The 26994-nt window shown below is 40.6% G+C and overlaps 1 protein-coding gene across 2 annotated transcripts; it reads left to right on the top strand.

Annotated features, from left to right (window-relative positions):
- The first annotated feature begins 492 nt into the window (after window positions 1-492).
- Window positions 493-26994, top strand: Syt1 (synaptotagmin 1). 2 transcript variants are annotated; one of them, XM_076892666.1, is made up of 9 exons: window positions 493-539; window positions 19225-19345; window positions 19427-19555; window positions 21343-21488; window positions 21576-21668; window positions 22566-22760; window positions 23181-23357; window positions 24585-24836; window positions 26546-26994. In XM_076892666.1, the coding sequence occupies exons 2-9, from the start codon at window positions 19228-19230 to the stop codon at window positions 26738-26740; spliced, it is 1305 nt and encodes a 434-aa protein (XP_076748781.1). In that variant the 5' UTR covers window positions 493-539; window positions 19225-19227; the 3' UTR covers window positions 26741-26994. The 2 variants fall into 2 exon arrangements, with proteins under 2 accessions (XP_076748781.1, XP_076748780.1); XM_076892665.1 differs by having other exon boundaries at window positions 21570-21668.

Raw genomic sequence — 26994 nt, 5'->3', positions numbered from 1 at the left:
ATCCTCGTTCTCTGCCTCGTATTCTTGCAAAGTGACGAAATGCTCGCCTGTCGTCGACTCGCGAAACGTCCTCGATGGCCAAGCGAGGGTAGCCGTGCACGAGAACGTCGCGCTGGTGCTCGTCGTCGACGTCTTCCGGCGCACGCGTCCCTCCGTAGGGGGTTGAAAGCGCAGAGCGTCGGCTCCGTCGAAACGGCGGAAAACGTAAAGCGTTTTATCGATCTCTCGCCCACGGTCGGCCATGTTCGTGTCCGCCAGCGGTCAGGCGCACTCGTGTCCCATCGTCGAGAGACCGTGCCACCGATAGATTTTCCACCGTCTACACCGTCGTCGATGTCGCAGGGCGTATAGCGATGCGCTTGTAAAACGCGACGCGGCACCCTGTGTTTTTCTTCCCTTCGCACCGTAACGAAGGCACGTTCTTCGCTCGTCTCACGAATCCGCGTCGAGCACCGCCAGCAGCGAGCGAGCTTTACCAGCGAGCAGAGAGGAAGCGCGAGCACCGCCGTTCGAGAACAGCCAGCCGACGAACGACCATCGTGAGTAAAACCGCTCTCTTTCACGGAACGTACCCTCGAATTTGCTTATTTTACGCTCGCTCTTCGCTTCGTTTGGGTACCAAGTTCGTTACGACGATATTTCTCGATGGATTCGCGTGGAATTTCTGTTGGAGGAAGCTTGTACGGTTTCCTAAGCTCCCTTAAGAGGGCTGCTTCTTTAGGGGTGCTAGCCACTTTCGTCCCCTTTTTCAGTGATCGCTCAACTTTCGCGGTTTGTCTTACTTGAGTGATCGAAACGGTGATCAACTGTTCAATCGTGATGACTCGAGTTTTGTAATTAGAGAGGTCACTCGGTGGTGTCGTTGATGGACATTTTTTCATGGGTTAGGAATTATAGGGATGATTAAGACGTTTCGATTTATTTTTAATATTAGTCTTACATTGATGTTTTGCTTTTTGTTGCTATTATTATTGTATCCTTTAATCTATTGATGGAAGAAAAATTAACATTCCTCTGTTCACCACTCGCCAGCCACGTTTTCTCACGTACACGCGAACTAAATTTAACGTGCATTAGAGAATACGACAGGAATATAAATCTCGACTGTTTATTACCGTGCAAATGAAGCCAGTGATCCGGTCGTTTCGTCTCGCATTCTCGAGCACGGTCGTTCGACGACATTTGCCAGAGGTCGTAGAAAAACTACCCCCTCGTTCTACCCTCGACGTCGTTGCTTTCGCCTATCGCCGGGTACCTTTCTTCGAGAGACAGAAAAGAACCTTTCTTCGTGTCACTTCCTTCGCGCTTTCGAATCGATCGATCCACGATTTTATTCCTACGATTCGCAGCCCACGCTTTCTCCGTTCGTCGTCCTCGCTCGTAAGCGCGATTCCGTTCCAGTTGCACGCGCCACACGGGAAACGCTTCGCCTGGAAACGTGGGCGAGCATCCATCCTTAGCGGGCTGATCGATGCGTCCCCAACGTGAAGCATCTCTGCTTCTAATTTCTTTTTTTTTTTTTCCTCTCCAAGTGTTCCGTGTGTCGCTCGACCCGATTACAGGGCAGATTCGAGCGAAACGAGCCGGCGAACGAGAGAAAAACGCATCGACGGATCCTCGCGGATCCCCGCCTTTCAGACGACTCCTTCGCCAGCCACCCTTTGTTGTCGCGTCGCTGACACGCTTTCTGACCGTAAATGCTTCCGAGATGATTAGCGGCTGCTGCACGCGTACCATCCGCCGCGTTTACGTGTCAGCTCATCTTTTTACGCTCCTCTCGTCGGTTTTTCGCGTCACGCGAGAGAGAACTGGCTTTTGTTGGATATTTCCAAGACGGTCGACACCTACTTCCGGTTCTGGCCTTTAGCTTTTAGTTTCTTCTCGCGCCAGTGGGATAGTTTGTTTCTAGTTGGAACACTTTCTAGGATTGAATTCGAGATTCAGCTAAATGTTTGAGACGTGAATGAAGAGCTTGAAAATTGTATCTGTTAGGAGGTGGAAAGTGGGTTGTCAAATATTTGGCCACTGAAATTGTTATTCCGTTTCGAGGAGGCCATCCAAACGCGAATCGCGATTAACGAGTTTACTTGCGAGGATTGTTTTGGTGTATTACGGTTTGGTTGAGGATAAATGGAGTCTTGATGAGTCGTGAACAGTTTCATTTTGGAGGAATGCTTTATAGAAAGATGTTCTTAAATATTATTCATTAATATTTTATCATACTTCTCGAAGATTGTTTCTTTATTATTTTCAATGCTAGAAATTCTAGTAATTTCATGATTTCAACGATACTTTTATCGTATCTCATTAATGAAAGCATAATTCATCTCTTCTTTTCTGTCATCGAACAATAACTGTTTATCCAAATATATTAATATTTTTATAGTATTTTATTGCATACAAAACTCTGTATAAAAATTCTCATACTCTGTCCCGTACTGTCGATAGTAGTTTCCGGCGCCATTGAATTGTCATCAGTGCCGTCAGCTTTTGTTTCGCAATATCAACTCACCTCTATTTTGTTTCATTTTTAGCAACGCGATCTGCCATACGCTGCTCGCGTAGCATTCTATAATAAAAAACAACCAGCAATTCCGTTCCAGTACGCGTTCGAGCATAAATCAATTACGAAAAATACTTTACCTAAATTCTTGCACGTACTTCGCATTCGCGTCACGTACTGCACATTCTATCTACGTTAATTTATAGCGAATCCATAATTTCTTATCGAAAGAACGCACATGCTTTAATATCGAATTCCAGTGATGCAGGAAAACATGTATATAAAACATGTATGCACAGAGCACTCGAAAAATTGTTCAACCCGCGCAAACGTAACTTCAGTTGATTCAAGCAAGTAAACCCGTTGGAGATTAGTTTTCTGGCATCAGGTAATTATTTTCTTAATTCATGTACGCATACAATAAGTAAAACAGAATTTTCGAACCTTCGCGTAAACTGACGTCACTTAAATATTTCTTCATTAACGTTCTTTAATACCTTTAAGAGAAAAAAGAATAAATGATTTACCAGAGATAAGTGAAACGTCTTCGACGCCAATAAATTCCATCACTGAAAGAACGCTAGTTGGTTCGTGAAGTAAAAAGGAAATCAATGGAGAGGAATATTCCAATCGCGATTCTGCTTTTTTAATATGCAACGGAGAATCGAATCAGACTGGCGGATAAATTAAAACGAGGATCGCGCTGAGAACGATCTAGGCCAGTCGATAATCGAACGGCCGTTATCTTAAGGGGTTGCGGGCCATATTGGCGAGAATTAGTTATGACGAAGAGCGATAGTGTGCTGCACGTAATTAAACGTCCCGCGACATCCACCTCGATAGTCGAACTCGAAGTCGTACGACTCGCCTCGAGATTGAATTTATAAACGCGCACCCTCTCGCTTGAGTCGCTGGAAACGGCGACGCGTAATTGCGAAATTGTTCGAGTGCGCTTTTCCGTGGCGTTCGAACCTAGAAACTTGCCTGGTTAATTGCGGGTGAACATAATCACCGGTTACGACAGCCAATCGAGTAACGCGATTCGACAACTGTTCGCGAAGGTTCGCGCGTATGCCCGCCTTTTGACATTCAACACACTTTGGGACTATTTTTTAATTTCTATACGTTTGTATCATTGTTGAATTCGAAATTACAAGTTTAAAAGTAAATAGAATAAATCTATTTTAATTAATAGAAATAGGTAGAAATAAATATCCTTTCTTTGACAGAATGAAACAAGACGCTATCAGATTTGTCTCTGAATTAACTGAACAAATTTGAAAGAAAAGGACTGTTTCTAAAAATTAATATACCAATACATCGACATTCACGTCTCGCAAAGAAAAAAGAACGTTTACACGATGGTTCGCAAAATAAAACACAATAGCCGATTTCTTTATTAACAATAGAGGGTCACGAAACAAGTGGAGGGAAAGGAAATAGGTCGAATCAATTCTGTCGCACCGAAAATAAGCCGCGGATAGTATCGCTTTTAGCCCTGTCATGCTGTGCCACGGTGACACGAGTGTGTGATCCGAGGGACACGTGAAAAAAGTGTTTCGACGTCGCGTCGAGTGGATACGCGGAAAACCGTGCGGACAATTCCGAGCGAAGACACCGAGAAGTTGTGGTTAACATTATTGGACCACTATCTATAACAGCACGGTTGTATCGATTCGAGCCACGGCTATGCTGTTGTGTTCACAAGCGTGCTATAGCGGCCGCACATGAAATCCAAATCCACCACAGTGGAGTAGAAACGTCGACCAAGGGATGAAAGTTGAGGCTTCGTGTAAACGAAGGAGGAAGAATGAGTTTACGATTTTTTTTTCCTTTTCTCTTTTTTATTTCAATGTAAAATCGTTGCGCGTACAAAAGAAGTAGAAATAACAATCATCGTACTCGTGGTTCTGTAACAACTTTACTGCGTTACCAATTTTGCCAGCCACTCTGTCGTACGTTCCCATTTCACGGTGAACTCTCGCTGTGATTATTTTAATACCCTCTAATTAAAGAGCTCGTTCCAGTGGACCTTCAGTTTCGGTACAAAGTCAACGTCATAACGCTAATTGCACCACATAATTCAATCGCAATTTCGTTGAACATAATTCCGCGCTAATTTCGATGTTGCTTTAATTCTACTTTCGCTCGTTCCTCCGCCGTTGCTCGCCCCGTTGTTACATCGAGGATTGTTGGGATTAATTCGTCCATTAGGAGTCAACGAAACGTCACGCCAATTAAGACGGAAACTTCGTAGCAGTACGAATGTCGCTGGAATAAAATCGTAAATACAGTTTTGTTGGTCTTCGTTTCTATGAAATCCACCCCTCGATGTTTCTTTCGAGGGTTGGGCTTCGTTCAAACGCTTCTAGAAGTATAACGCGAATCGCGATATTTACTCTCGAGAGTCTCCATTATTTCGAAGATGTCAAAGGCGATAGTGAGTGGAAGAAAGCGATGATTAACAAGCACAGATCGTACTCGCGGAAGGATTTATGTGCTCGTCTTCAATTATAGATGTAATAACACAGGAAGTTTCCTCGAGGGATGATGCGAACGGGGCGAGGAAAATACGCGCGATTTTCTTGATTAGAGAGCTCTGCCTTTCCAGGAAAAGTTTCTATCACTTTTCGCACTTTCACTTCTGCACGACTCCTGGAATCGTTATGTGGGGTAGCTTTAAACGACAGTTTTTCCACGGTCGCGCATCCCTGTGCGGTGGGGATCAGAATACACCCACAGTATCCTCTGCTTGTCGTAAGAGGCGACTAAAAGAGGGAAGAAAGGGTTGCAAAGCGAACTTTGTGATAAGAAGTTAAGAAGTAAGAAAGTATGTACAGTAGAATGAAAAGAATATTGCCAAATATGAGATTATAATCAATTAAGGTAGCAATTGTAAGAATGTAACAGGTTAAATCGATTTTTGGTACAAGTATAATAGATTTGTTTTTGATTTGGTGTGACGCTTAGTGATTTTAAATATTCGAAAGAAAATGAGGAATTCTGTCTGATATTCTGTCTTCTTCTCTTCGTTCAATGTACAGCAAAGAATTCGTTTTTAAATTTTTTACGTTCCCACGAGGGGACGTATTCTCTTGCTCTGTTATTTTTAAAGAGTGTCATCTCGTGCTGTGCTTTACATTAAAACAGGTCAGCGAACCTTTATAAAAATACCCGGGTCGTTCTATTCTAATTCACAACCGAATAAGATTATTAAGAAAACATGAATAAAATCACTTTAAAAAGTGTGTCACAGAGGTATATTTTATTCTACTGAAAGCATTCAGAGATTTCATTTCTACACTTTATTAACATGCAAGCGCACAGCGTAACGTCTCTTTGACAAACAAATCAATTGAAAACCAATGAAACAACGACAAAACAATAAACAAATAAATCTTTATCTTTAATCAATATTCCAATATCAAATGAAATGCTTCGAGAATGACAAATCTTAATCTGATTAAAAATCGCAGACTTCAATTTTCTAGTTAATTTTATTAATTACATTTACGTGTTTATTAGACGCGTATAGAACACGAATGATATATTCGTATCCTGACCACTCGAGAATATATTAAAATGTCGTATAAGCAGAAGTCAGCAGCTTCGACTGTCGTCGAAATGAATTTCACAGCGTGAAATGAATGCGAGCGTTGTCGCAAAACCATGAGGATCGTCTCGAATAATGTCAAGCATCCTCGTAACCGTTCGCGAACGATGGGAACGAAGGAAATGGTCGCTTCGAACGAGTATCCCTCGAGGCAGCTCCGATCGTGTCATCGAAAATCCAGTTCACCCTCGTTCGCGGCGGTTTCCTACGCGCTCAAACGTTCCGCGCTGGAGTCTGCGATCATAATTAAAGTTCCAAAGCCTGCGACGAAGAATTTTCGCTTTTCCACTTCGAGCAGAGTTCGTACGCGCGTTTCCTCGCTGTAACGAGGAAGTAAAGTGCCTTCGAATTTCAAGGGAAGGTTCTTTCGTGTAGTTCGTGGTCGGAAACGATGTTGAACCTCTGGTCGCTGTAGAAATATTTCTCTTATCTTCTAAAAGCTCTCCCTGTATCTCTCAAATATGACTCTGCTTCCCTTTAAACCTTCTCACATTGAATTATTTACAGAATTGATTTTTACGCGAATTTTTCATATTTTTCTTTGCCAGGGTACGATAGAATTGCTGTTTCAATTAAACCAGCCTCTGTTCAATTTTATTATTCTGTTTATCACAACGAATATTCTGTTTGGACCAGATTCTCAGTAATCTTTAAAGATTCTTTCATAAATATAAAAAATTGTTTCGACAATAAAAAAGGAGCGTTAGTGGAAGTTGCGACCGACAATATTATACCTAATTTATTATTTTTTAGAATTGAAACGATCATCGAACGCACGTACTTATCTGAAACTCGCAATTCTAGGTCTTTGTACTTATTCCTCGCGAAGGGACAACGATACATTCGCTTAACGGCGCGTTTATCCCATTACTAGCCATTCGTGACCACCACGGCTCTGTAACGCAATTACTTACTCCTGATAAACCAGTTCTCGTTCGATCAGCGAGGCTAAACCGCGTTAGACACGGATAGTTCTTAAATGGGTAACCGCCTGGGAACTCCCTGTGTGTCGTTGACTTACTTGTTAGATAATACTTCAAAAGTGACGATTCCACAGCGTGAACAATCGTTCCACGTCAACTCCAATGGTTAATGTAGTTATTGCGTTACTTAAGCAGCATAACTGCATGGTTTGTCACTGTGCAGATGGCACGATTGAGTAGGTCTCAATGGTTGCACGCTCACGTGTCGTGGAACCATCGTAGACTAAGTAGAAGAAGTCATCTTAATTTTTTGGAAATAAAAAACTGTTTGCGATTCAGAATCGTTGGAAGGGTGAATTACAAAACTTCATGACTTGCATAATTCTTTATTAATAATTGACATTATTGCTGCCACTTGTGACAACCTGTTTTTTTTTTTTTGTAAAATATGGATATTACGTAGAGAAAGTTGATAGTATAGTAATTTTTAAGGTACTCACTGTTATCTGTAATATTCGCAATATTTCAAATCTCTTAGTCGACGATACTAATCAGTCCAACTGTATAGAAGAGTATCTCGCTACGTCCACCTCTTTTATATTAAATACAAAGCGTATTCTCTCATCCAACGACTTACTTAAACAGAAACGACATCAAAGACACGAGAGCTGACCCGAATTACCAACAGTTAACAACTTATTAATCGCGAAACCGGGGGATGTAGAATCGCGAACCGTGATTCGCGACGCCCATAACACGCCGTGTCGAACGCTCGTTAAAAGCGACCGTAAAGCGACAGAAGAAAGAAAGAAAAAAAGAAAAACAGAGAAAGAACCACTTGACACCTTTCCCAAGTGATTTTCCGAAGTTCGTTTACGCCGGCCATTAAACGTGGACGATAAAAAAAGAGAGAAAAAGAAAAGAAAAATGTCGTCCCTCGGAACTGGCGAACGCCGTTGCGAGACTGCCGCGAGCGGATTCGAGGCGCGGCGGTTAAATCCTATTGAAAGATAGCCCTATTGATTTTGCACCCTCGCCCTCGACGTATGTGGAAGACGACACGACGACGGACGTCGGGACGGCACCAGGCACGCGCAACACCGTTTCTCGCAGCAGCTTCCTTCTTGCTCGCTCGACGAATTATCTCGAATTCGCAGGTCGAACGGAATTACCGGCCCTCTACGGATTCCGGACACGTTTCGCGGCCAACTATGTTTGAACCGTGGCTTCATATTCGATGTCGGTGTCGAATCTTGCCTGACCTCGATTCCATCCTTTTACAATTTTGCACATTGCCACGAGGGGGGAGTAGACGGGTAATGGTGGTGGTTAATGGGATGGCGATTGTAGCAGAGGGTGCAAGGGCCTCTCAGTAGGGAAAATAGTTGTTGATATTAATATTTGAACATTTATTTATTTAGTGAAATTGTTTTGCTTTTAAGTTCCTGTGGTATTTAAAAATGTAATGTTTTGTTACTTTAGTTGGGATTAACAGAAATAGATTTAGTTATATCCTTCTTAAGATATTCCTGCATAACCTGAGGATAATATTATTAATAGTATTAAGTGTAATAGAATTTGTTTTAATTTGTAGTCTGAAAGATTATTAATTTATTGTTTCTTGGTATTCAACCATCTGCAGTACGCGAGACGGAAGTAAGAAGTAACGAGATTGCGTTTGAGGTTTTGTTTGCGAGGGAAACGGCTTGGAAAATCGTTCGCGTAGGCGTGGATTAACTATAGGAGTCCATAAGCCAGTGCGACACACGTGCCAACGGGCAACCACATAGGATTTCGTCACGCGTCGCCTCATGAACTTTCACCATTAGTGCTCGAGCACGCTACCAAAGTCAAAAACGAAACTGCAAGCGTAATTACAGAGTTCATCGTTTCTGCCTTGCCTTGGCTCGCAAAATCAACCCTTCAAGTTTCTCTCGTGGATGTCTGAACGTTACATTGCTAACACGATTGATCTTATACCTGAATGTTACGAAACCATCAACCCCCTGTTGTTCAATACGAAAACCCCCCCTTAGTAGAGTCTACCATCATTTTCAAGGCATATAAAATTTATTTCGAGGCGGCTGAATAACTCAAACGGAAAATATACCTTACGACCATATTATTTCTCAATTATCATCATTTAATTAGACACCATTTTGTAAAATAAAGAAAGGAGGGGTAGTAGTATAATGTGTAATTATGTAATTCAATCTGAAGATCAGAATAAAGACAAATTAGTCCGATTCTTGGGTAAAAAGCGACAAGTTTCTCTCGTGGATATCTGAACGTTACACTGGTAACACGATCGATCTTGTACCTGAATGTTACGAAACCATCAACCCCCTGTTGTTCAATACGAAAAACCCCCCTTAGTAGAGTCTACCATCATTTTCAAGGCATACAAAATTTCTTTCGAGGCGACTGAACAACTCAAACAGAAAATATACTTTACGATCGTATTATTTCTCAATTATCATCATTCAATTAGACACCATCTTGTAGAATAAAGAAAGAGGGGGTAGTAATATGATGTGTGATTATGTAATTCAATCTGAAGATCAGAATGGACTCAAAATAGTCCGGTTCTTGGGTAAAAAACGAGTAAAGGAAAAGCAGCTGGTCAACAACCCCCCCAAAGAGTCGATTCGCCGAACAAAAGGGGTAGTTACGGTCAAGAATGAGGCGCGCGTGTGCATTGCAAACGCGGACGGGACGATTATCAAGAAATCGATGCAACTGCCCCGGAACGTTAGACACGAGCGGTGGTCGCGACGTGAAACTATCATTACGACTAAGTGGTTCGCCGATCCCTGAAGGGTTGAGCGACACGTGAGATCCTGGAAACACGACACCCCTCAGCACCCACGCGTTTGCAACGCGACGCAGTAGCCAGGACTTCGCACGCCTCCGCCGCCGTTTGAACATGTAACGCACGTACACGAATCAACGGGGACGACATTCCTCTTCGTGAAACGTTACCACCCTCTCGCGAGCAGGACGATACACGTTTCAGCTGGTGACCTCGCGATATTTCATTCGCCACTATTGTCTCTGCTCTCCAATGAAGTGACTGCTGAACTGTTGGCAAGGTTATCCTTCTGGCGGAGCTTTCACAGACGATGGAAATTTCTTTTCGAGAATAAGTGGCACATTTTTTTAACTCTTGAAACACACTTTGACTTTGACTATTGTATGTACATTATTCACACTATTTGACAGTAGTATGCAGTTTCTTATTGAAATTTTGAACAATTTGTGAAACTTGTCTATGATTTTACAGTGTCTCTTTACTGTTCCAATATTTAATTTTCCATCAATAATGATCATTTCTGTGTTTAAAGAAATTTAATGGAACTGATATTTGATTGAAGGAAATGTCATACGAATTTTTTTAAAAAGATACTTTATTTTATTTCCCAAGAGTGTTGATACTGAAACAAAAAAAAGAAACAAACAATTCCCCGTCGTAACGAAGCAAAATTTACGATCGTCCCCAATATTTTTCTCAAACAAATCTGCCCTGGCCAGCGCGGCTGAAACATTCGAGAGCCTGCGAGGTAAATCGTTTGTTTGCGAGACGCAAACAGCCGTACGTTTGACGCAAGCTCGCTATTTTCCATTGCTCGCAGTCTTGGAGTCCATTTTTTTTTTTTTTACGAACCGCAATAAGATCGAAGACGTAATTTATGTCCGTCTAAGGAGAACGCGTCGAGCGGCTGCAACACCCACGCATCCTTATTTTCCACGGTGCCAAGCTCGTTATTGATTCCGCCACATTCACGTGTACGTCGTGTCGTTGATTTCATCGCGCGCGTGAAACGACAAACAAAAGGACATCGCGAAGACGCGACTCCTCTCGTCCTTTCCGCTCGCGAGCTTCTTTTGCCATAAATAGGAACACGCTTTCTGCGTGTCGATCGCGCAAAAATCACGACTCCTCGCGATTCAAAGAAGGGACGCCTTACGAATCCGCTTTTCACTCGAAGCTGCGATCAAAGCTGCACTGTGCGATCCAAACGAAACACAGAGAACTTATTATTGAAATTGATTCTTTCAATTATTACTGCTTTCGATAAGTTAAAAAGATATCCGCGCTCGTGGTGAATATCGAGCACAGAAAAGTTTCGTGAAAACACATGAACCTACAACACCCACCATGAACGATTCCAAGACTTTCTCACGAGCCATCGTAAGTCAAAGCGAACACAACTGCTCGAAAAAAAAAAGAAAAAAGAGGGAATTAGGTAATAAAATCCCCTGGAACTGGGCAATTCGTTAGCTAATCCTAGCAAAGGATCTTTTTTCTGTCCGCTCGTGCCACTGCTTTTCGTAATTAACTTAATTAAGAGAGGCTGGAGCGGCACGTATTCACGTGGACGTGTTTCCAAGCGCGTTCCGCGGTGCTCCGACGGCGGGTTCATCGGATTATCCTTGGATGGAGAGCGTCGTGGAGGACAATGGAACGGAATTAAACGGAAAAGACGGAGGACGATCAGAAGAGGCGGGAGATAAAAAAAAAAATAATATCGTTCCGACATCCATCTGGCCTTTTGTCTACGAGGATGGCCGCCGGCTCGTCGAGAACGCCGTAGGGGCTGCGATATTGTGTGCGTGGGTGACGCGTGTCTGACGTCAATTTATCGTCGCAACGACGATAACGATTATTTCGCTGGCCAGCGAATGGTTGCGCCTCTGTTATCGCGTTATCGGGTTTTATTGGAGGCCAATGTCGTGATTGCCGGCGAACAAAATGGAACGGACGTTTCTGGCAATTGCGAACGTCCCGCGGGTTATTCGAGGAGGAGAAGCGTAAACTAAATTCGAGATTTCTGTTTCGAGATAAGGAAGCATCGGTTACGATTTTATATTTAATTGATCGATTCGTTAGAAGCTCGAGGCTTCTACGACCTTTCCGCTTCCTATCCACGTTGCACACACTCTCGAGAATGTTACTCGAAACGTGTGAATAGCAGTCTCATTCTTGGATAAAATTTCGCAGCCAATAATATTAAATTCGTACTTTTATTTTAGCCACGATAGCTTAGATTCCAGGGGCGGGACTTTCCTCTTAAAGGGGCGAGACTTCGACCCTTCTACGAACGAACTCGAGCGGAAACGATTGTAGATAGGGAAAAAGGGTATTCAACGAAAAATTGAGAACGGTTTTTAATTTATCCAGAGAAAATGCCATGGACACTGTTTAAATATAAACACGTGTATTTTATTTTGAACACTTTGTATATTTTCGTGGGTTATGTAGTACTTTGTTGCACGTTTGAATTTTGGGATAATGCATGAACATCACAGGCTGGTACATGGTAAACATGGATAAATGAAAGAAAATAAGCGTTTTTTGGGGGGAATATGAAAGTTTTTCATGAATATAATTATTGGAAAAATGATTATGGAAATGACTACATCAAATGTTACAAAAAATTGCAAGTAGAAAAGTATGGAGCTAATATTTGCACGTGTCGAAGATACGTCTGATAACGCATCGTGTTTCTCTCGATGCAAGAGTGATTAATTATATTTGAGTGCTTAAAGAATTAAATTCTTTTCGATGGACCAATAATTTCTCTCTAATCTTTCTCCTTTTACAGTTACTTGAATTAAATACGTCCTATTTTAATCAGTCAAGTGATTCGTATATAATTTAATATACAAAAGACTTTTTTAACTTTACAGTAAAGTTCGATTCCACGTAACATCGCGTCTCCATATTGGTTACACGTAGTTGTCAGGATTTATTTCAAAGGGTATTTTCAATCGCGAGTTTCCGCGTACTCTAAACAATTCGTCCGCGAATGGTTTTCATGCTGAAATTGAAAAGCTGATACCAACTTTACGCTGGTTTTCTGATGCACCGCGACCAGATTTTTATTTGCTGTAAAGCTTGGGAACGTATAGTTGGATAAGCTGAAAGCATTGGAAAACAAAACTATTGCATGAATAAAAAGTATTAGAAATAAAAAGAGAAACTCTTAAATAAATTGCAGGAATCCACAATATTTCCAAAGGATCAAATAATCAAAGGGAACTTGAAAAATCATTTTCACAAATTCTGGGGAAAATCAAATGCACGTTGACCAAAGCAAGGAGCATAATTTCGAGGAAGCTGCAAAAGCACACTTTTAACATTTCCCTTTAACCTCTCTGAACAAGATTTTATAATTTCAGCTTTAATTAGCTATTCAGTTTCATAAAAAATTCTAATGCTTTGGAGAAACTGTCAGCTTTAAGCAGATTTACTTTACTTGACTATGTTTCGACTCGACACGACGCGCCTTCCTGTCGCTGTAACTTCGCCAAACGTTTGTACTTGGACGTACACCCTCGAGACGATGTTTTATAAATGCGTATCTGAAGCTTTGACGAAAAGTAAAACGAAATTCGATTTTTTGAAGTACCAAGTGTCGCTCGCTATTTAAAAATTTATAAACAGAATTCAGAAACGTCTGTAAAAATCGATGCAATATTCTATACACTTGAAAGTGAGAAAATATTTTTTCAATCATCGAAATCTATGTCTGCCTCTTCTCATCTAAAGTGTAACTTTCTAGACGACAATAATTAAAATTAAAAAGTTAATCTCCTCTCTTTAATTCACACAGTTATCGCCTCTATGGCACAGTGGGCAGTACCTCGGTCTGTACAGACTCAGAAGCAACTAGAGAATATCCTGTCGATGTCAGACAATGACGCACCACGCCCACCAGTTTCTCTTACTCGTTCTCTCTGGTTCCATCGACGTTAAAACGCGCTACGACAGTGAAAAAAAAAAAGAAGAATAAAAATCCGATTTCCCTCGATCACGACCATCCGTCGTCGACGTTTCCGCCCTGCGTCATCTCGCTTGCTGACGTAACCGATAATGGAGATACGCACGATGCAATGTCGAGCCCTTTGAGGCTTTGGTTGAACGTTATAAAAACGCGGCTGAGGTTTCTCAACTGTGAAAGCACACGGCAGGCTTGTGACTTTTAACGATCTGACTTGATGTCGGAGGGGGTGGGCAGGCTGGAATTGAATTTCGCGGATGTAACTTTAGTTCTAGGTCGTTTGAAGTTTATCGAGGCGCCTCCGAGAGAAATGTTAAGGAAACGTGCACGGACGTTTCGCGAATATTTCCTTCCACGTTAATTATTAAACCGGTATTGTAGTACCGCGCTTGTTTCTCTCGAGATAAACGATTGCGTTAACTTCCGTAATACTTGGCTAAATGAATTTCCTCTGAAGAATTTGCAGATATTAATTCCCCTTTGATATACCAATGCAAATACTTTCGTTCGACTTTTTCGTTCCACATACTTCGCTTAAACTAATGTTTAATTATTTTATACTGCCTCGCGAGAAGCTTTCTGTATTTTAAATTGATGAAAGCCGTGGCGAATTGTTAGACCTCGCTTCGTTATTCCACGCGAAATTTCCGGTTTGAAGTTCAAAAGGAAACCTCTGATATTTTCGCGTATTCAGAACCTGCTCCGCGCAAACTTTGCGAACATTTTACTTGCGGCATTTTATTTCCTCTTCTCGAATTGAAAGAAACTCGCAGCGGCGCAGCTGTGATTCAAAGTTTAAAAAACTAACCAGACCAAAGAATAACAATGGAAACGAACACGATCATTTCATAATAAATGTAGATATCATCTGTGGCGATCTATCTGCTGGTAAGCCATAAGTGCAACCCCTTAGAGAAGAACCATATAGCCTACGAAGCAGCGATAGTAACCATGGATAGTTTAAAAGGGGGAGGAAGAGAAAAGTTATCGCCACCAGAACACGCCTGTGGGGTAAAATAATTCACAGCTATATACTCGGAAAGACCTTGCCGGTTTCTCCACTTCCTGCTCCCCTTTTCGCCCAGCTGGCGGTCTTTTCATTCGTACGCCATAATCCCCTCGCATCCGCGGTTTTTTTTTACTCTCCCCTCGACGCACGCCTCCCCCAACGCAACCTTCCCCTTTATCTCCTTGAACTCGATTCAAGGTGACATTTAGAAAATCTCGAGGAACTCATTCTTCTCCCTGGCACGCCGCCATTTTATTTCGTACGAACGGGACGCCACCGCGTCTGCTTCCCTTGGCGCTATTCCCTTCGTCCACCCCCCCCTTGGAACACACAGTTTCGTTTACTTCGGTTTATTTAGTTTCTTGTCCAGAAAGTGTCGTTTTCGAGGTCTCTTTCGAGCTGTTTGGCAAAAACACGCGGAATTGTATTATAAAGTCACAGTGGCGAGTTTTAATGGACGGATTCTCGAAGGGGAGGTAAACTGTAAGGGTTGCAGTTGTCTCTCAAAATGTTTCTACGTTCTCTAAAACGAAGTCGAGTGGCGTAAAAATACTCTGCGCTGGATTAACGAGATTCAGCGTGTCTAAAGTTTATCCGAGGACTTAAACAACACGGACGGGACGGTTAATGAAACCCAGATTGAAGTGCCCTACCGCGACGCAATACGATCGAAGACGATGGGAGTTGGTACATAAGTACAGCAAGGACAATTTCGAATCTAGTTCATCCAAAATCAATTGGTTGCTCAATGCCACTTGAATGATGTCACAAGTGATCGTACCTTTTACGATTTCGCCGCACGACTCCCCCAACGACTCGATATATGTCCCAAAGAGGATTCGAACGTGGTGCACGGTTACTCTGAAACTAACCATAGGAAAGTTTACGAATGCCATCGTACTTTCGAATGCGACAGTAAACTGGACGAGCACTAGTCGCAGACAAACACGAACTTGTTAAGCCCTGATCGAGCAGAAGATCATTTTGCATGAATCTCATGCGAATGTCTTCGTTGACAAAGCTACATTTCTCGAATTTCGTAAACTTGATTAAAAAATTTGCAAATATTAATTTCTGTTTAATTTCTTTTGCTTTTTTTTAACGCAGCAGAGTTTTAAGTGCCGCTCAAATAGAAAAAGGAAACAGTGCGATGAGATCGTTTCAAGTGAATTGCAGAGGGAAATTTTTATTGGAGAACGCTCGCGGGGGATGATTTATGGAGCGATATTCCACATCGAGGGAATTACTTCTGTTTTTTTCTGGCTTTCGCGTGTTTACGTTAGCACGTTGGTTACTCTGCGATTATTGTACGAGATTTTTCGCACGGACGGATATAAATACGCTACGATAACCTACAGCGGCTCGTGTCATAGTAGAAATCTACAAACCGCACCAGGCCACGATACGCATGCGAACTTACGAGTAATCCCATCGATGCGGAAGTAAACTGTTGATTGTAAAATCGCGCAGCGCTCGCTGCAACATCGATAGTATGCGTTCCAGTTTCGTTGTGTGTGACACTGTGGTTTCGTTTTTACGCGACGATATTTCGTACAATCCTCGTCGAATTTTCGTACCGCTTTCATTTTTTAAAGTTAACCGCGCGTCTCTGTTCAACGCGTTTCACATTTCGAAATCATTTCGAGTCACATTATACGCGTGGGATGTCGTGAAGATCGTAGATATTTAACTGCACGTACCAGGTTGGCGCAAATGTAATTATTCCAATTTCTCGCATTCGAAACTCCGTCGCTCATCTTTATATTCATGCGCAATATGACATTCGTGCTTTACTAATTTATGCTCACGACTCGCTTCCTTTGTTCGCTCATCAGTTTATTTTAAACTGCGAAGGCGAACACCGGAGAACAGCAAATTCAGACGACTTTGTTATTTGATTTTTAAATTGCACAGAAAACCACGGACACTGGTCGCAATATCAATCAAGCTCTAGGCCAGATAATCGTCAGTGAACGTTCTGCGATTATTGTTCCAAGACTGTACAATTTTATGCAGATGCGATAAATATAAACGAAAACAATTTTTATTCGCAGAATTGCAAAGGATCTGATATTTTACTTAAATAGCGTTTTAAATTGAGAGATATATTTAGTGGTTTAAAATTGACGATTGAAACCCAAAGTATTTTCGTGCCAATCCACTGTTATTTATAAATAGTAACTTTCGTAAGCGATCGAATTAATTTCCACCGATTAGGTGCAAGGGAACGCGTTCCTTTTACGTGTCACCGAATTTAATTCTATTAACGTAGGTTCAAATCGGTGCTAACAAAGTCTGGCTGGTGGCACTTAACGGATGTGTGTCAACTCAATTACGTCCGTCAAATTTAGCTTCGACAAACACCTGTCCGAAAATTGCCAATATCAATTTGAAACACCGCGAATGCGATCACTTTCCCCGCGATTTCCCAAATGTGAAATAATGCACATTTCTAACACTGAGATTCTCTCGTAACGCGATCACAGTTAAAAAAGCAGACGGAGAATTGAAATAAAAAGCAGCTGCTTCGTAGGAGAAACTAAATGACTGCTTCGAGCATCACTGAAATTGGAACGAAACAGACACGTGCATTCGTGAAATTAGAAAAGGGTGAAATGAAGATGGCAGCGCGAAGCTCGTTAAGTACTACGAGCGAATGAAAATTTAAACAGTCGTGAATTAAGTGCAGGCTTTCTCATCGGATAAATTAAAAGTGTTTGAGAAATTTTCGAGTCGCGAGTGCGAAACTCGTAAAGCTCTGATTAATTGGTGTCAATTTAGCCTGCGTTTAAGGGATGCTTATTTAAAGTGACCGAAAGTAACGAGCGCGAGCTTGAATCACGCCGCGAGCCACCTAAATTTTGCTTCTGAAAATGCTTTCGCGACAGTAACCAGGATGTTCGCTCGCGAAATAAAGAGAGCAGCGTAACGTGGCCATAGAATTGGAGGCGCGAGTAGAATCCAAGCCCTCCGGTTGTTTTCACCGCCTGGTTTTCTCTCGACGGTGAGTCTCACGTGAAAGAATTCCACTGTTCCGCGGAAGAGGGTTATTTTTTTCGATCAGAGTCCGTGACACACTTAAAAAACGCGTCGAAAGTGGTACTGCTGGATTTCGTGCGAACGCTTCACTCGTGATGCGATAGAACTACGTGTGTTAACGTGGCTCTTCGTGTGCACGCTGTTACGAAAGCTTTGAATTGGCGATAAGAATTCTTCACGGGTAAAGGAACACTGTGCACATGCACAAATACTCGCCTCGAAACGCTTTTATAATTCGTCGACTAACGTCTCAGCGACATTCTCACAGTAATAAATAAAAGATTCGATCTTTTTCTATACGTACGCCATTTCCGTAGCAAGCGTGCGATGTACAAACCGATCTCCAAGGATCACGATAAGCTTTTTCATTCTGAAACAAATTTGAAAAAATCTTGCAACGATACTCTAACGTACCTGCATCTACCAAGCAGATGTTTTATTATAAAAATAAATATTTTATTATAAAAAAATATTATTATAATATTAATAAGAAGGATATGAAATGAATCATTCGATATTCGTCAAAAGAGAAACTGTATTCAAGTGTTGCTTTCGTCTTTTTTTACGCAGAAAATGCCTCCCTTTACGGAAGAGACGAAGAATATTGTACATGCACAAATATTCGCCTCGAAACGCTTTTATAATTCGTCGACTAACGTCTCAGAGACATTCTCACAGCAATAAATAAAAGATTCGATCTTTTTCTACACGTACGCCATTTCCGTAGCAAGCGTGCGATGTACAAACCGATCTCCAAGGATCACGATAAGCTTTTTCATTCTGAAACAAATTTGAAAAAATCTTGCAACGATACTCTAACGTACCTGCATCTACCAAGCAGATGTTTTGTTATAAAAATAATATAATATTAATGAGAGAGCCTTCGAAAATGGAAAGAGCGAACATTTCGTATTATATAAAATGAATTAATCGATATTCGTTAAAGAGAATCTGTATTCAAGTGTTGTTCGTCTTTTTTTTACACAGAAAGTGCCTCCCTTTACAGAAGAGACGAAGGATATTGTACATGCACAAATATTCGCCTCGAAACGCTTTTATAATTCGTTGACTAACGTCTCAGCTACATTCTCATAGTAATAAATAAAAGATTCGATCTTTTTCTACACGATAAGCTTTTTCATCCTGAAACAAATTTGAAAAAATCTTGCAACGACACTCTAACGTAGCTACATCTACCAAGCAGATGTTTTATTATAAAAGTAATATAATATTAATGAGACAGTCTTCGAAAATGGGAAGAACGAACGTTTCGTATTATATAAAATGAATCAATCGATATTCAAAGGAAAATCTTGTGTATTCAAGTGTTGCTTTCGTCTTTTTTTACGCAGAAAATGCCTCCCTTTACGGGAGAGACGAAGAAGGAGGAGGAAGTGCCGCAGCAGCCGGCAAAGGAAGAGTTTATTAGTACGACGGTGAAGATGATACTGACCACGGAAGAGGAACCAAAAGGTAAACGTCGTTTTACAATTAAAGTCGCGGCGATTTTCTTCACGATTGCGTGATTTGTTAAACGTTGCATTCGATTCGCAGTCACAGAACCGGTGATGGTAACCGAACCTGCCGAAGAGGAAACCATCGAGACCCAAGTGGAGCACCTCGGCAAGGAGCTCGCGGAGGAAATGGGAATACCTACGTGGGGATTGGTGGCGATTCTAATAGGTAAAACAGTTTTGCGTTTAATGCGATTCAGGTAAACAGCAATTTGAACACTGAACATGGTCCACTGCCAAACGTCTTTAAGAGTGTACGATCCTTTTTTCTATTCTTTTCCCCCTTTCTTTGCATCTGACTGAAATTCGAGTCGAATTAGAATCAGAGAAATTGTACTTAATCGAAACGAATATATTCTTTCGACACAAAAATCTTCGAATGGTAATTAAATATTGCAGCAGCGCACAGAAAGATTGTTCGAATAATTCGCTTCTGTATTGGACGCAAAAATGCTGTCATTGAGCGGCAGAGAAGTAATCAATGGACTCTTTCTCGTTTTTAGAAATACTCACATGGAACGATAGTTGTACAAAGACCTACTCGAACGTGTTACTCTTTCAGATAATATCGCGGGTGTATTCCAAATGAACGAGATTAATCACGCAGATTTCCTCTGTTTCAGTTACGTTAAGTGTCAAGGAACACTTGAATATTATATCACATACGCGTATACATAAATTAGTCTGTAATTTAAGAAAGAAACTTGCGTTCACTGTATCAACAGAGCAGAGTAACGTCGTAATAGGAGCTTTGCAGTTGGCGATTTAGGCTTAATTAGATGCGACACGCATTTTGGCGATTAGAACTCCTATGACTTCATACAAACACCACTTGTAAGGAGAATAGCAGAAACACTGCCAACGCTGCATTTATTTATCGTAACTTGAGGACTTTATAATCTACGATTTAATTAACGAGTAGTTTAATCAGATTAATTCTTAAATTTATATTTATTCGACTAAATTTTACAGTTATTTAATTTACAAAAATTGCAATAATTTTTCACTAGTGAAGTTCCTAATTTTTGAATTCAAAAAATTTGACTGATCCAATTTAGCAAATTGAGCATAGCTTTTATAAAAGAACGCTTCAACTGGACGGAAATGTGTACATTTGAACCACTGAAAGATGGAGCATATGGGTCTATCCCTTTTACCAATTCGAAACTAGAGTTATCCCCCACCTAGTATTCCCCTTGCGACTTCGTCGTACAAAAGCAAAGCTTTGATCAGTCGACATACGTGGTGCACTGAAATATCCAAGAATTTTTACGTCACAGCGTCTAAAAGGAATCATTCGTAATCCTATAACAGAAGTACTGCTACTGGCTTTCTACACCCACAATCCACGCGCCATCTTTCAGTAATCCTAATGCGCGCAACCCTCTTATAATATGGCATTTCGAAAACAGGATGCTAAAATTGCGACAATCTTTTTATAGCATGATTTCCATACAGTACGAATGTACAATACGAAATTAACTGTATTATTGAAGGGTTGATTGTTTGTGTCCTGTGCAAGGATGAAAGGGTTGGCTAGTAAATAAAACTACGAGCTCATCTTATTCAAGCACAATTATAAAATCAGGTCACACGATTCTTAATCCTTTCAATCTGACAATATTAATAATTATAATCACGTGGAGGTGGAAAACCTACATCAGCTTTAGAAGTACAACAGTTATTATTTTTGTCAAATTGAAAATATTAATGCTACTATTATGGATCATTTCTTGAAATCCAGTAAAGCTATACGACCAGCTGTCTTATTCCTAATCCGTTTAGCTAACTTTTCAACGTTACGCAGCACATATCGATCTACCCACCAAAAACAATTACTATTTACCAACCCTAAAACGATCATCAGACGCCATAATTTATAGTCAAGCTTCCACAGTGACTGGCACATTTTAATTCGTTTCTTCTTTCGATTTCCCCCCCGTCACGCTTGAGTAGCCGTAGGCATAGTAGTTCTGGGGATCTGCTTCTGCTGCATCAGAAGATGCTGCCGCAAAAGGCGATCCAAGGACGGGAAGAAAGGTCTGAAGGGGGCTGTGGACCTCAAGTCCGTGCAGCTGCTGGGCAGCACGTACAAGGACAAGGTACGTACTCGGTGTTCCGTGACCTCATGTAGATGTTAGACGCACATTCTACACTCGTGGAATCCACTTCGATTTGTTAAGGTCCAGCCGGATATGGAAGAGCTGACTGACAACGCAGAAGAACCGGACGAGGCTGAGAGCAAGCAGAGCGAGGTGAAACTAGGAAAGCTTCAGTATAAGGTACGTTAACGATTTCATCCTCCTCCTCGTTTCTCTCTTTTTTTTTTTTTTTTTGGTTCTCTTCACTGAATTCCTCCGCATTAATTGGCCAAGGAATCATCGCGTTCTTAATTGGACCGCTTTTATAGAAATGGGAGCATCTACCGCCCCTTTTGTTTGGTGAAGTGCCTTCCGAGGCTTTAATTGCGTAAAGGGATGCTAATAATTGTCTGTACACAAATCGAGGAGATGGCATCATTACTCTGATGTCGCTCGCCCCTTTTTGCATTATGAAAGGCACGGATTTTTCAATGTGACAGTTAAATAACGGCGATTATAGTTTTATTTGTGCAAAGGTTGGCGAGTTTTTAGTATTTGCATTTGAACGGGGATGGTGGATAGTCGGACGAATGAAAGAAATTGCACTTACAATTAAGAGGTTGTGCAGATGGATTTGAAAGGAAAATTAACGACGCTGCAGGCAATGCTGAAGAAATTGACTTCTGTAGAATTGTTACGTTTTATGTCGAATGTCTGAATGAATTCATTGAAGATGAATATCTAATTGCTTTAGTAATGGTAGTCTTAACTAAAGAAATTCTGGTTCCAATCAAACATCGTACGAATGGACGAAATACTTCAATATTAGCGTTTACATTTGTGTCTCTTAATAGACCAAATATTTATATGAAACTAAAATACTCGAACAAAAATAGACAGTTAATCAAGTTTACATCCCTTGAATAACTCGTTCAACTTTCGTCCCACGTAAAATTTACTTCAACCGTGCACAAAATTGAAAATAACAATCTTATCCATTTTGCAGCTAGATCGCAAATTTATATATATTTGTAGAAGATTTAAATCTACTCTGAAACGAAAAAATTGTTTAATATACGAAGATATAAACGTTTGCAGCTCGAGTACGACTTCAACACGAACAGTTTGGCAGTGACAGTGATACAAGCCGAGGAACTGCCAGCCTTGGACATGGGTGGCACCTCTGATCCGTACGTGAAAGTCTACCTGCTGCCAGACAAGAAGAAGAAGTTCGAGACGAAAGTGCACAGGAAAACGCTCAATCCGGTGTTCAATGAGACTTTCACGTTCAAGGTTAGTCGTTTAAGATTTTACACGCTATGAATTTGTCTCGATGCATCCAGTTAATAGGACATGGAGTTGGATGCATCAATTAATCAAAATAATTTATTATAGACAAGTAACCAAAGAAAATTATTATTTTATACAATTATAGTTAGCATTGTTAACTTTCCTAGAACGTACGAAGCTAAAAAGTACCCTTATTCGTTACCTAGTTCCAGAAATGGCCAATGAAATTGCAGCACTCCTTAAAAACACAATTTATAGAATAAACAAGTACAATAAATTATTGCAATTATTTTCTAATCTGATGCAACAAATGGATCGAACAAGCATTTCTGTGTTGCAATTTTAGTGGCTATCATTGCAGGCTAAAATTCTATTCGTCGTTATTTCTGTCTTGAAAAATTAACACACGTGCTCGTTTCCCAGAACGTGCCATACGCGGACGCTATGAACAAGACCCTCGTCTTCGCGATTTTCGACTTCGACAGATTCTCGAAACACGACCAAATCGGTGAGGTGAAGGTACCACTGTGCCAAATCGATCTGGCCCAGACTATCGAGGAATGGAGAGAACTGCAGAGCGTCGAGGGCGAGGGTGGCCAGGTAAATTCGTCTCGACACATTTTTATGAACGAACAGATCGATCGATTCACGTTTTCAAACGTTTCGTTCGTTTCGAAGCGTACGTACAGGTACAGTTTAAGAAATTGAACGATATTGTTTCGAGAATTTCGTTAAGTTTCATATGTTTCGCTATTTCACGCTAAAAACTTCTGAACGATGAAACTGAAACAATTTTCGCAAAATGTTATTATTCGTTATTGCTTTAAAAACTGTTACGTTCATCCTCCAATTTACTCGAAGCATTTGTTTATCGTATTCAAGAGAAAATCTCTGATTTATGTCCTCTGCATAGAAACTAGAATAATGAAAATGTTCAGAAATACAAAAGTTCTCTTCTTTTATTTTTAATTGGCTCGAAATGAATATTCCCTCTTGATACTAGAAATGTCGAATAACAATCTTTCCACGCTTGTTCTATGTATTGAGTGAGTCCTTGTACACGTAACGCAGATCCACATCGTTGAAAGATAAACATTTTCGGAGCAGTCGCGTCGAACGACGCATCGCGATCAGACGTGTTTCGTTCGCGATCTAAGCAAATCGTTTCGTACGTCGAACTGTGTATTGCATTCAGCATCTGTTCTTCAGCGATGTTAACAGTGCTTAACACACTCTTTTCGTTATTCTTTTCGTAACGTAGAGTTTTGTGTGCCAAACGTAGTCAGACAAGTCGTTCAGTGAAATTTCACACCGACAAAAAGAACGTTCTAGTGAAAATATATGAATGTTGTTACTATAAATGTGTATCGTGGTTACAGTATAGCCTTAAAACACGAACTTTGCAATTAAAAATTAATACTGTGATGTATAATTCATATGCGAGTACAAATGCAACGCGAACGAGGGTGAAATGAGTACGTTACATAAAAATGGTTCATTGAATAGCAAATTTTATGGAAGAAACTATATATGAAATGAATGAACCTTGAAAAAATTATTCGTATGATATGAAATGAACCTTTACGCATGACATTTATATCTAAATATTATAAAAGAATATTATTATATCTAAAATAATTAATTATTATATCTAAATATTATAAAAGAAACTTTTCTGTAAATAATCATTTAATTACGTGAAACGAAACAAAGGTAAATCGGAGGATGAGCTTAAAAATTAAGACGACAACTGAAGACCAAAATTTCAGCCAGGAACGTGTAGACCCTCGCGTGTTAAATCGATAACAAAATTCCCTGAAATTGTAGGACAACAAACTGGGTGACATTTGCTTCTCGCTGCGATACGTGCCCACGGCTGGCAAATTGACAGTGGTAATTCTCGAAGCGAAGAACCTGAAGAAGATGGACGTCGGCGGGCTGTCGGATCCGTACGTGAAGATCGCTCTGATGCAGAACGGCAAGCGGTTGAAGAAGAAGAAAACGTCCATCAAAAAGTGCACCCTTAATCCGTATTACAACGAATCATTCACGTTTGAGGTACCCTTCGAGCAGATACAGGTACGAATCACTAAAATCTTTCCACTACCGCCTTTACTTAAGTCCCCCCTCCGTTTGACAACAGATCACACACAGGTAACGATCACAGTAACACGTTACTTCGACATTTCTCTGCCACCCCAACTATATCGATTGGTACACTGTTTTCTTCTTTTTCTATTTTATTTTATAGACAGTAACCACTACAATAATTTTATTTCTAATTTTTCTTTGTACCTCTGTAGTACGTAAGAAATTTTTTCAATAATTCGAACACATCGCGTGCGGATAATTTGTATCGTTTTTCAATGTGCATACGTGAACGTAAGATCATTGAAAATGGAAATAAAGGATCCGTGTGTGTAATGTGTTCGTGTAGAGCCCTTCGTAAGGTGTCTATAAATGCGACGAGTGCCATTTTCACACGAGCAAGTAATCGTCCTATAAATAAACGAGAAAGTTCTTTGCAACTTTTATTTTTGTAGAAAAAGAACTAAAAGGGTGTCTTCTCTCGACTTTTATATACCCGCGCGTTCGATAAACGACCAAAGAGACTTTACGAAGGGACCAATGTACAAATGAAGCCTTGCAAACTGCCATACTTCCGGATCGTAACGTCTTTTATTATAACGCAATCATTCTGCTGCGTAATGTCGCGTAAAGTGCTGCCATTTTGTCTCGCGCGAGCTTAAGAGTTGCGCTTAAACGCTTTGGCATGCTCCTTCGACGGAAGGTCAGACGAGTCTAAAGAAGAACCATCCCCCTTAATAAGAAGTATGTAAGTTCGTTCAACAAGCTCTGCTTATCGCTTGCATATGCGCGTATGTTTATCTTTATCTATTTCAATTTGTGAGAACGTCTTTTAAACTTTTAATATCTTATGGTACTTATTTGGGTTATGGTAAAACGTCGATTATTAGAACAAGCTTGATTTGATTTTGCAAATTGGCAGAAGTTGAATGGCGAGATAGAGTTTTCATAGGAATGGGAATAATGTTAATCCTTTCTGACATATCTATGGTTATTTCTATTGGCTAATATTGGACGAGATTAACTAGTGACGATGATATCAGCATAAAATTAGGATCAGTGTCAGGCAAATGAGATTATTATCTACTTCCAGTTTAAATTATTATCCATTTCCACGGTATCGTGCTTTTTATACGTGAAATATTAACTGAGATTAGTATTGGATTTAAAATAATGAACTTTTCGATACTTTTTGCTGGCAGTGTAGGTTACTGTTTCATACTTTATTCCATACTTCAAATCAATGCTAGCAAAATGTTAGCTGGTCTTGCGAAACTATTTTATCAACTTCAAAAGGACTAAAGAGGCGGAAAATTTCCATGCAAATTACGAAAATTGCTATACCACTATTTAATGAAAAATATAACAGATCAGAAATGTAAGAAACTGAATCGACGTTCTATTACGACTCAACTCTCGTTATTTACAATATATTCCAATAGATTAGCTTTCTAAAATTATACTTCTCCACGAACCCTCTTCAGAACCCCTTCTCCCATCTTCGTCGCATCCATCCTCTTTCTTCTAAGAACATCCGCAACATTATCGATCGAAACTCGCTTGCTAGTAAGCTTCTCGCAATACCATCGCGTCTTTTACGAACCGGAAGCGATGGCGCAATGAAAAAAAAAAAGAAAAAAAAAGAAGAAAAACGCATCCGTGGGAAGACAACGCGCACTAACGCGTGATTTCACGTTTAGAAAGTGCAATTGGTTGTCACGGTAGTCGACTACGATCGTATCGGCACCTCAGAACCCATTGGGAAGGTCGTCTTGGGGTACAACGCGAGTGGAACAGAGTTGAGACACTGGTCCGACATGTTGGCATCCCCGAGACGTCCTATTGCTCAATGGCACACGCTTAAGGACCCCGAGGACGGCGACAAGAAGGACTAAGAGATCGTTGAGGGATGTCCAGTTTAAAGGTAATGCACACCAAATGGTTCTAAAGCAGATACGACAAATGTACAGAAGCGTTATTTATTTCGGTTACGTTCCGTTACGTTCGCTTTTCGTCCTCCCCTCACCCTCCACTCTCGATAAATTATATATATATATATATACATATATATATACATATATTTTCCAACAATAACCGTGGAAGATGTACCGTAACGAGGATTTTTCTGAACGAGAAAAAACAAAAAGAA

The sequence above is a fragment of the Xylocopa sonorina genome, chromosome 3 (genome assembly GCF_050948175.1).
Source record: "Xylocopa sonorina isolate GNS202 chromosome 3, iyXylSono1_principal, whole genome shotgun sequence".
NCBI lineage: Eukaryota > Metazoa > Arthropoda > Insecta > Hymenoptera > Apidae > Xylocopa > Xylocopa sonorina.
The sequence above is the reverse complement of the archived record's forward strand: the minus strand, read 5'-3'. Positions and strand labels throughout refer to the sequence as shown.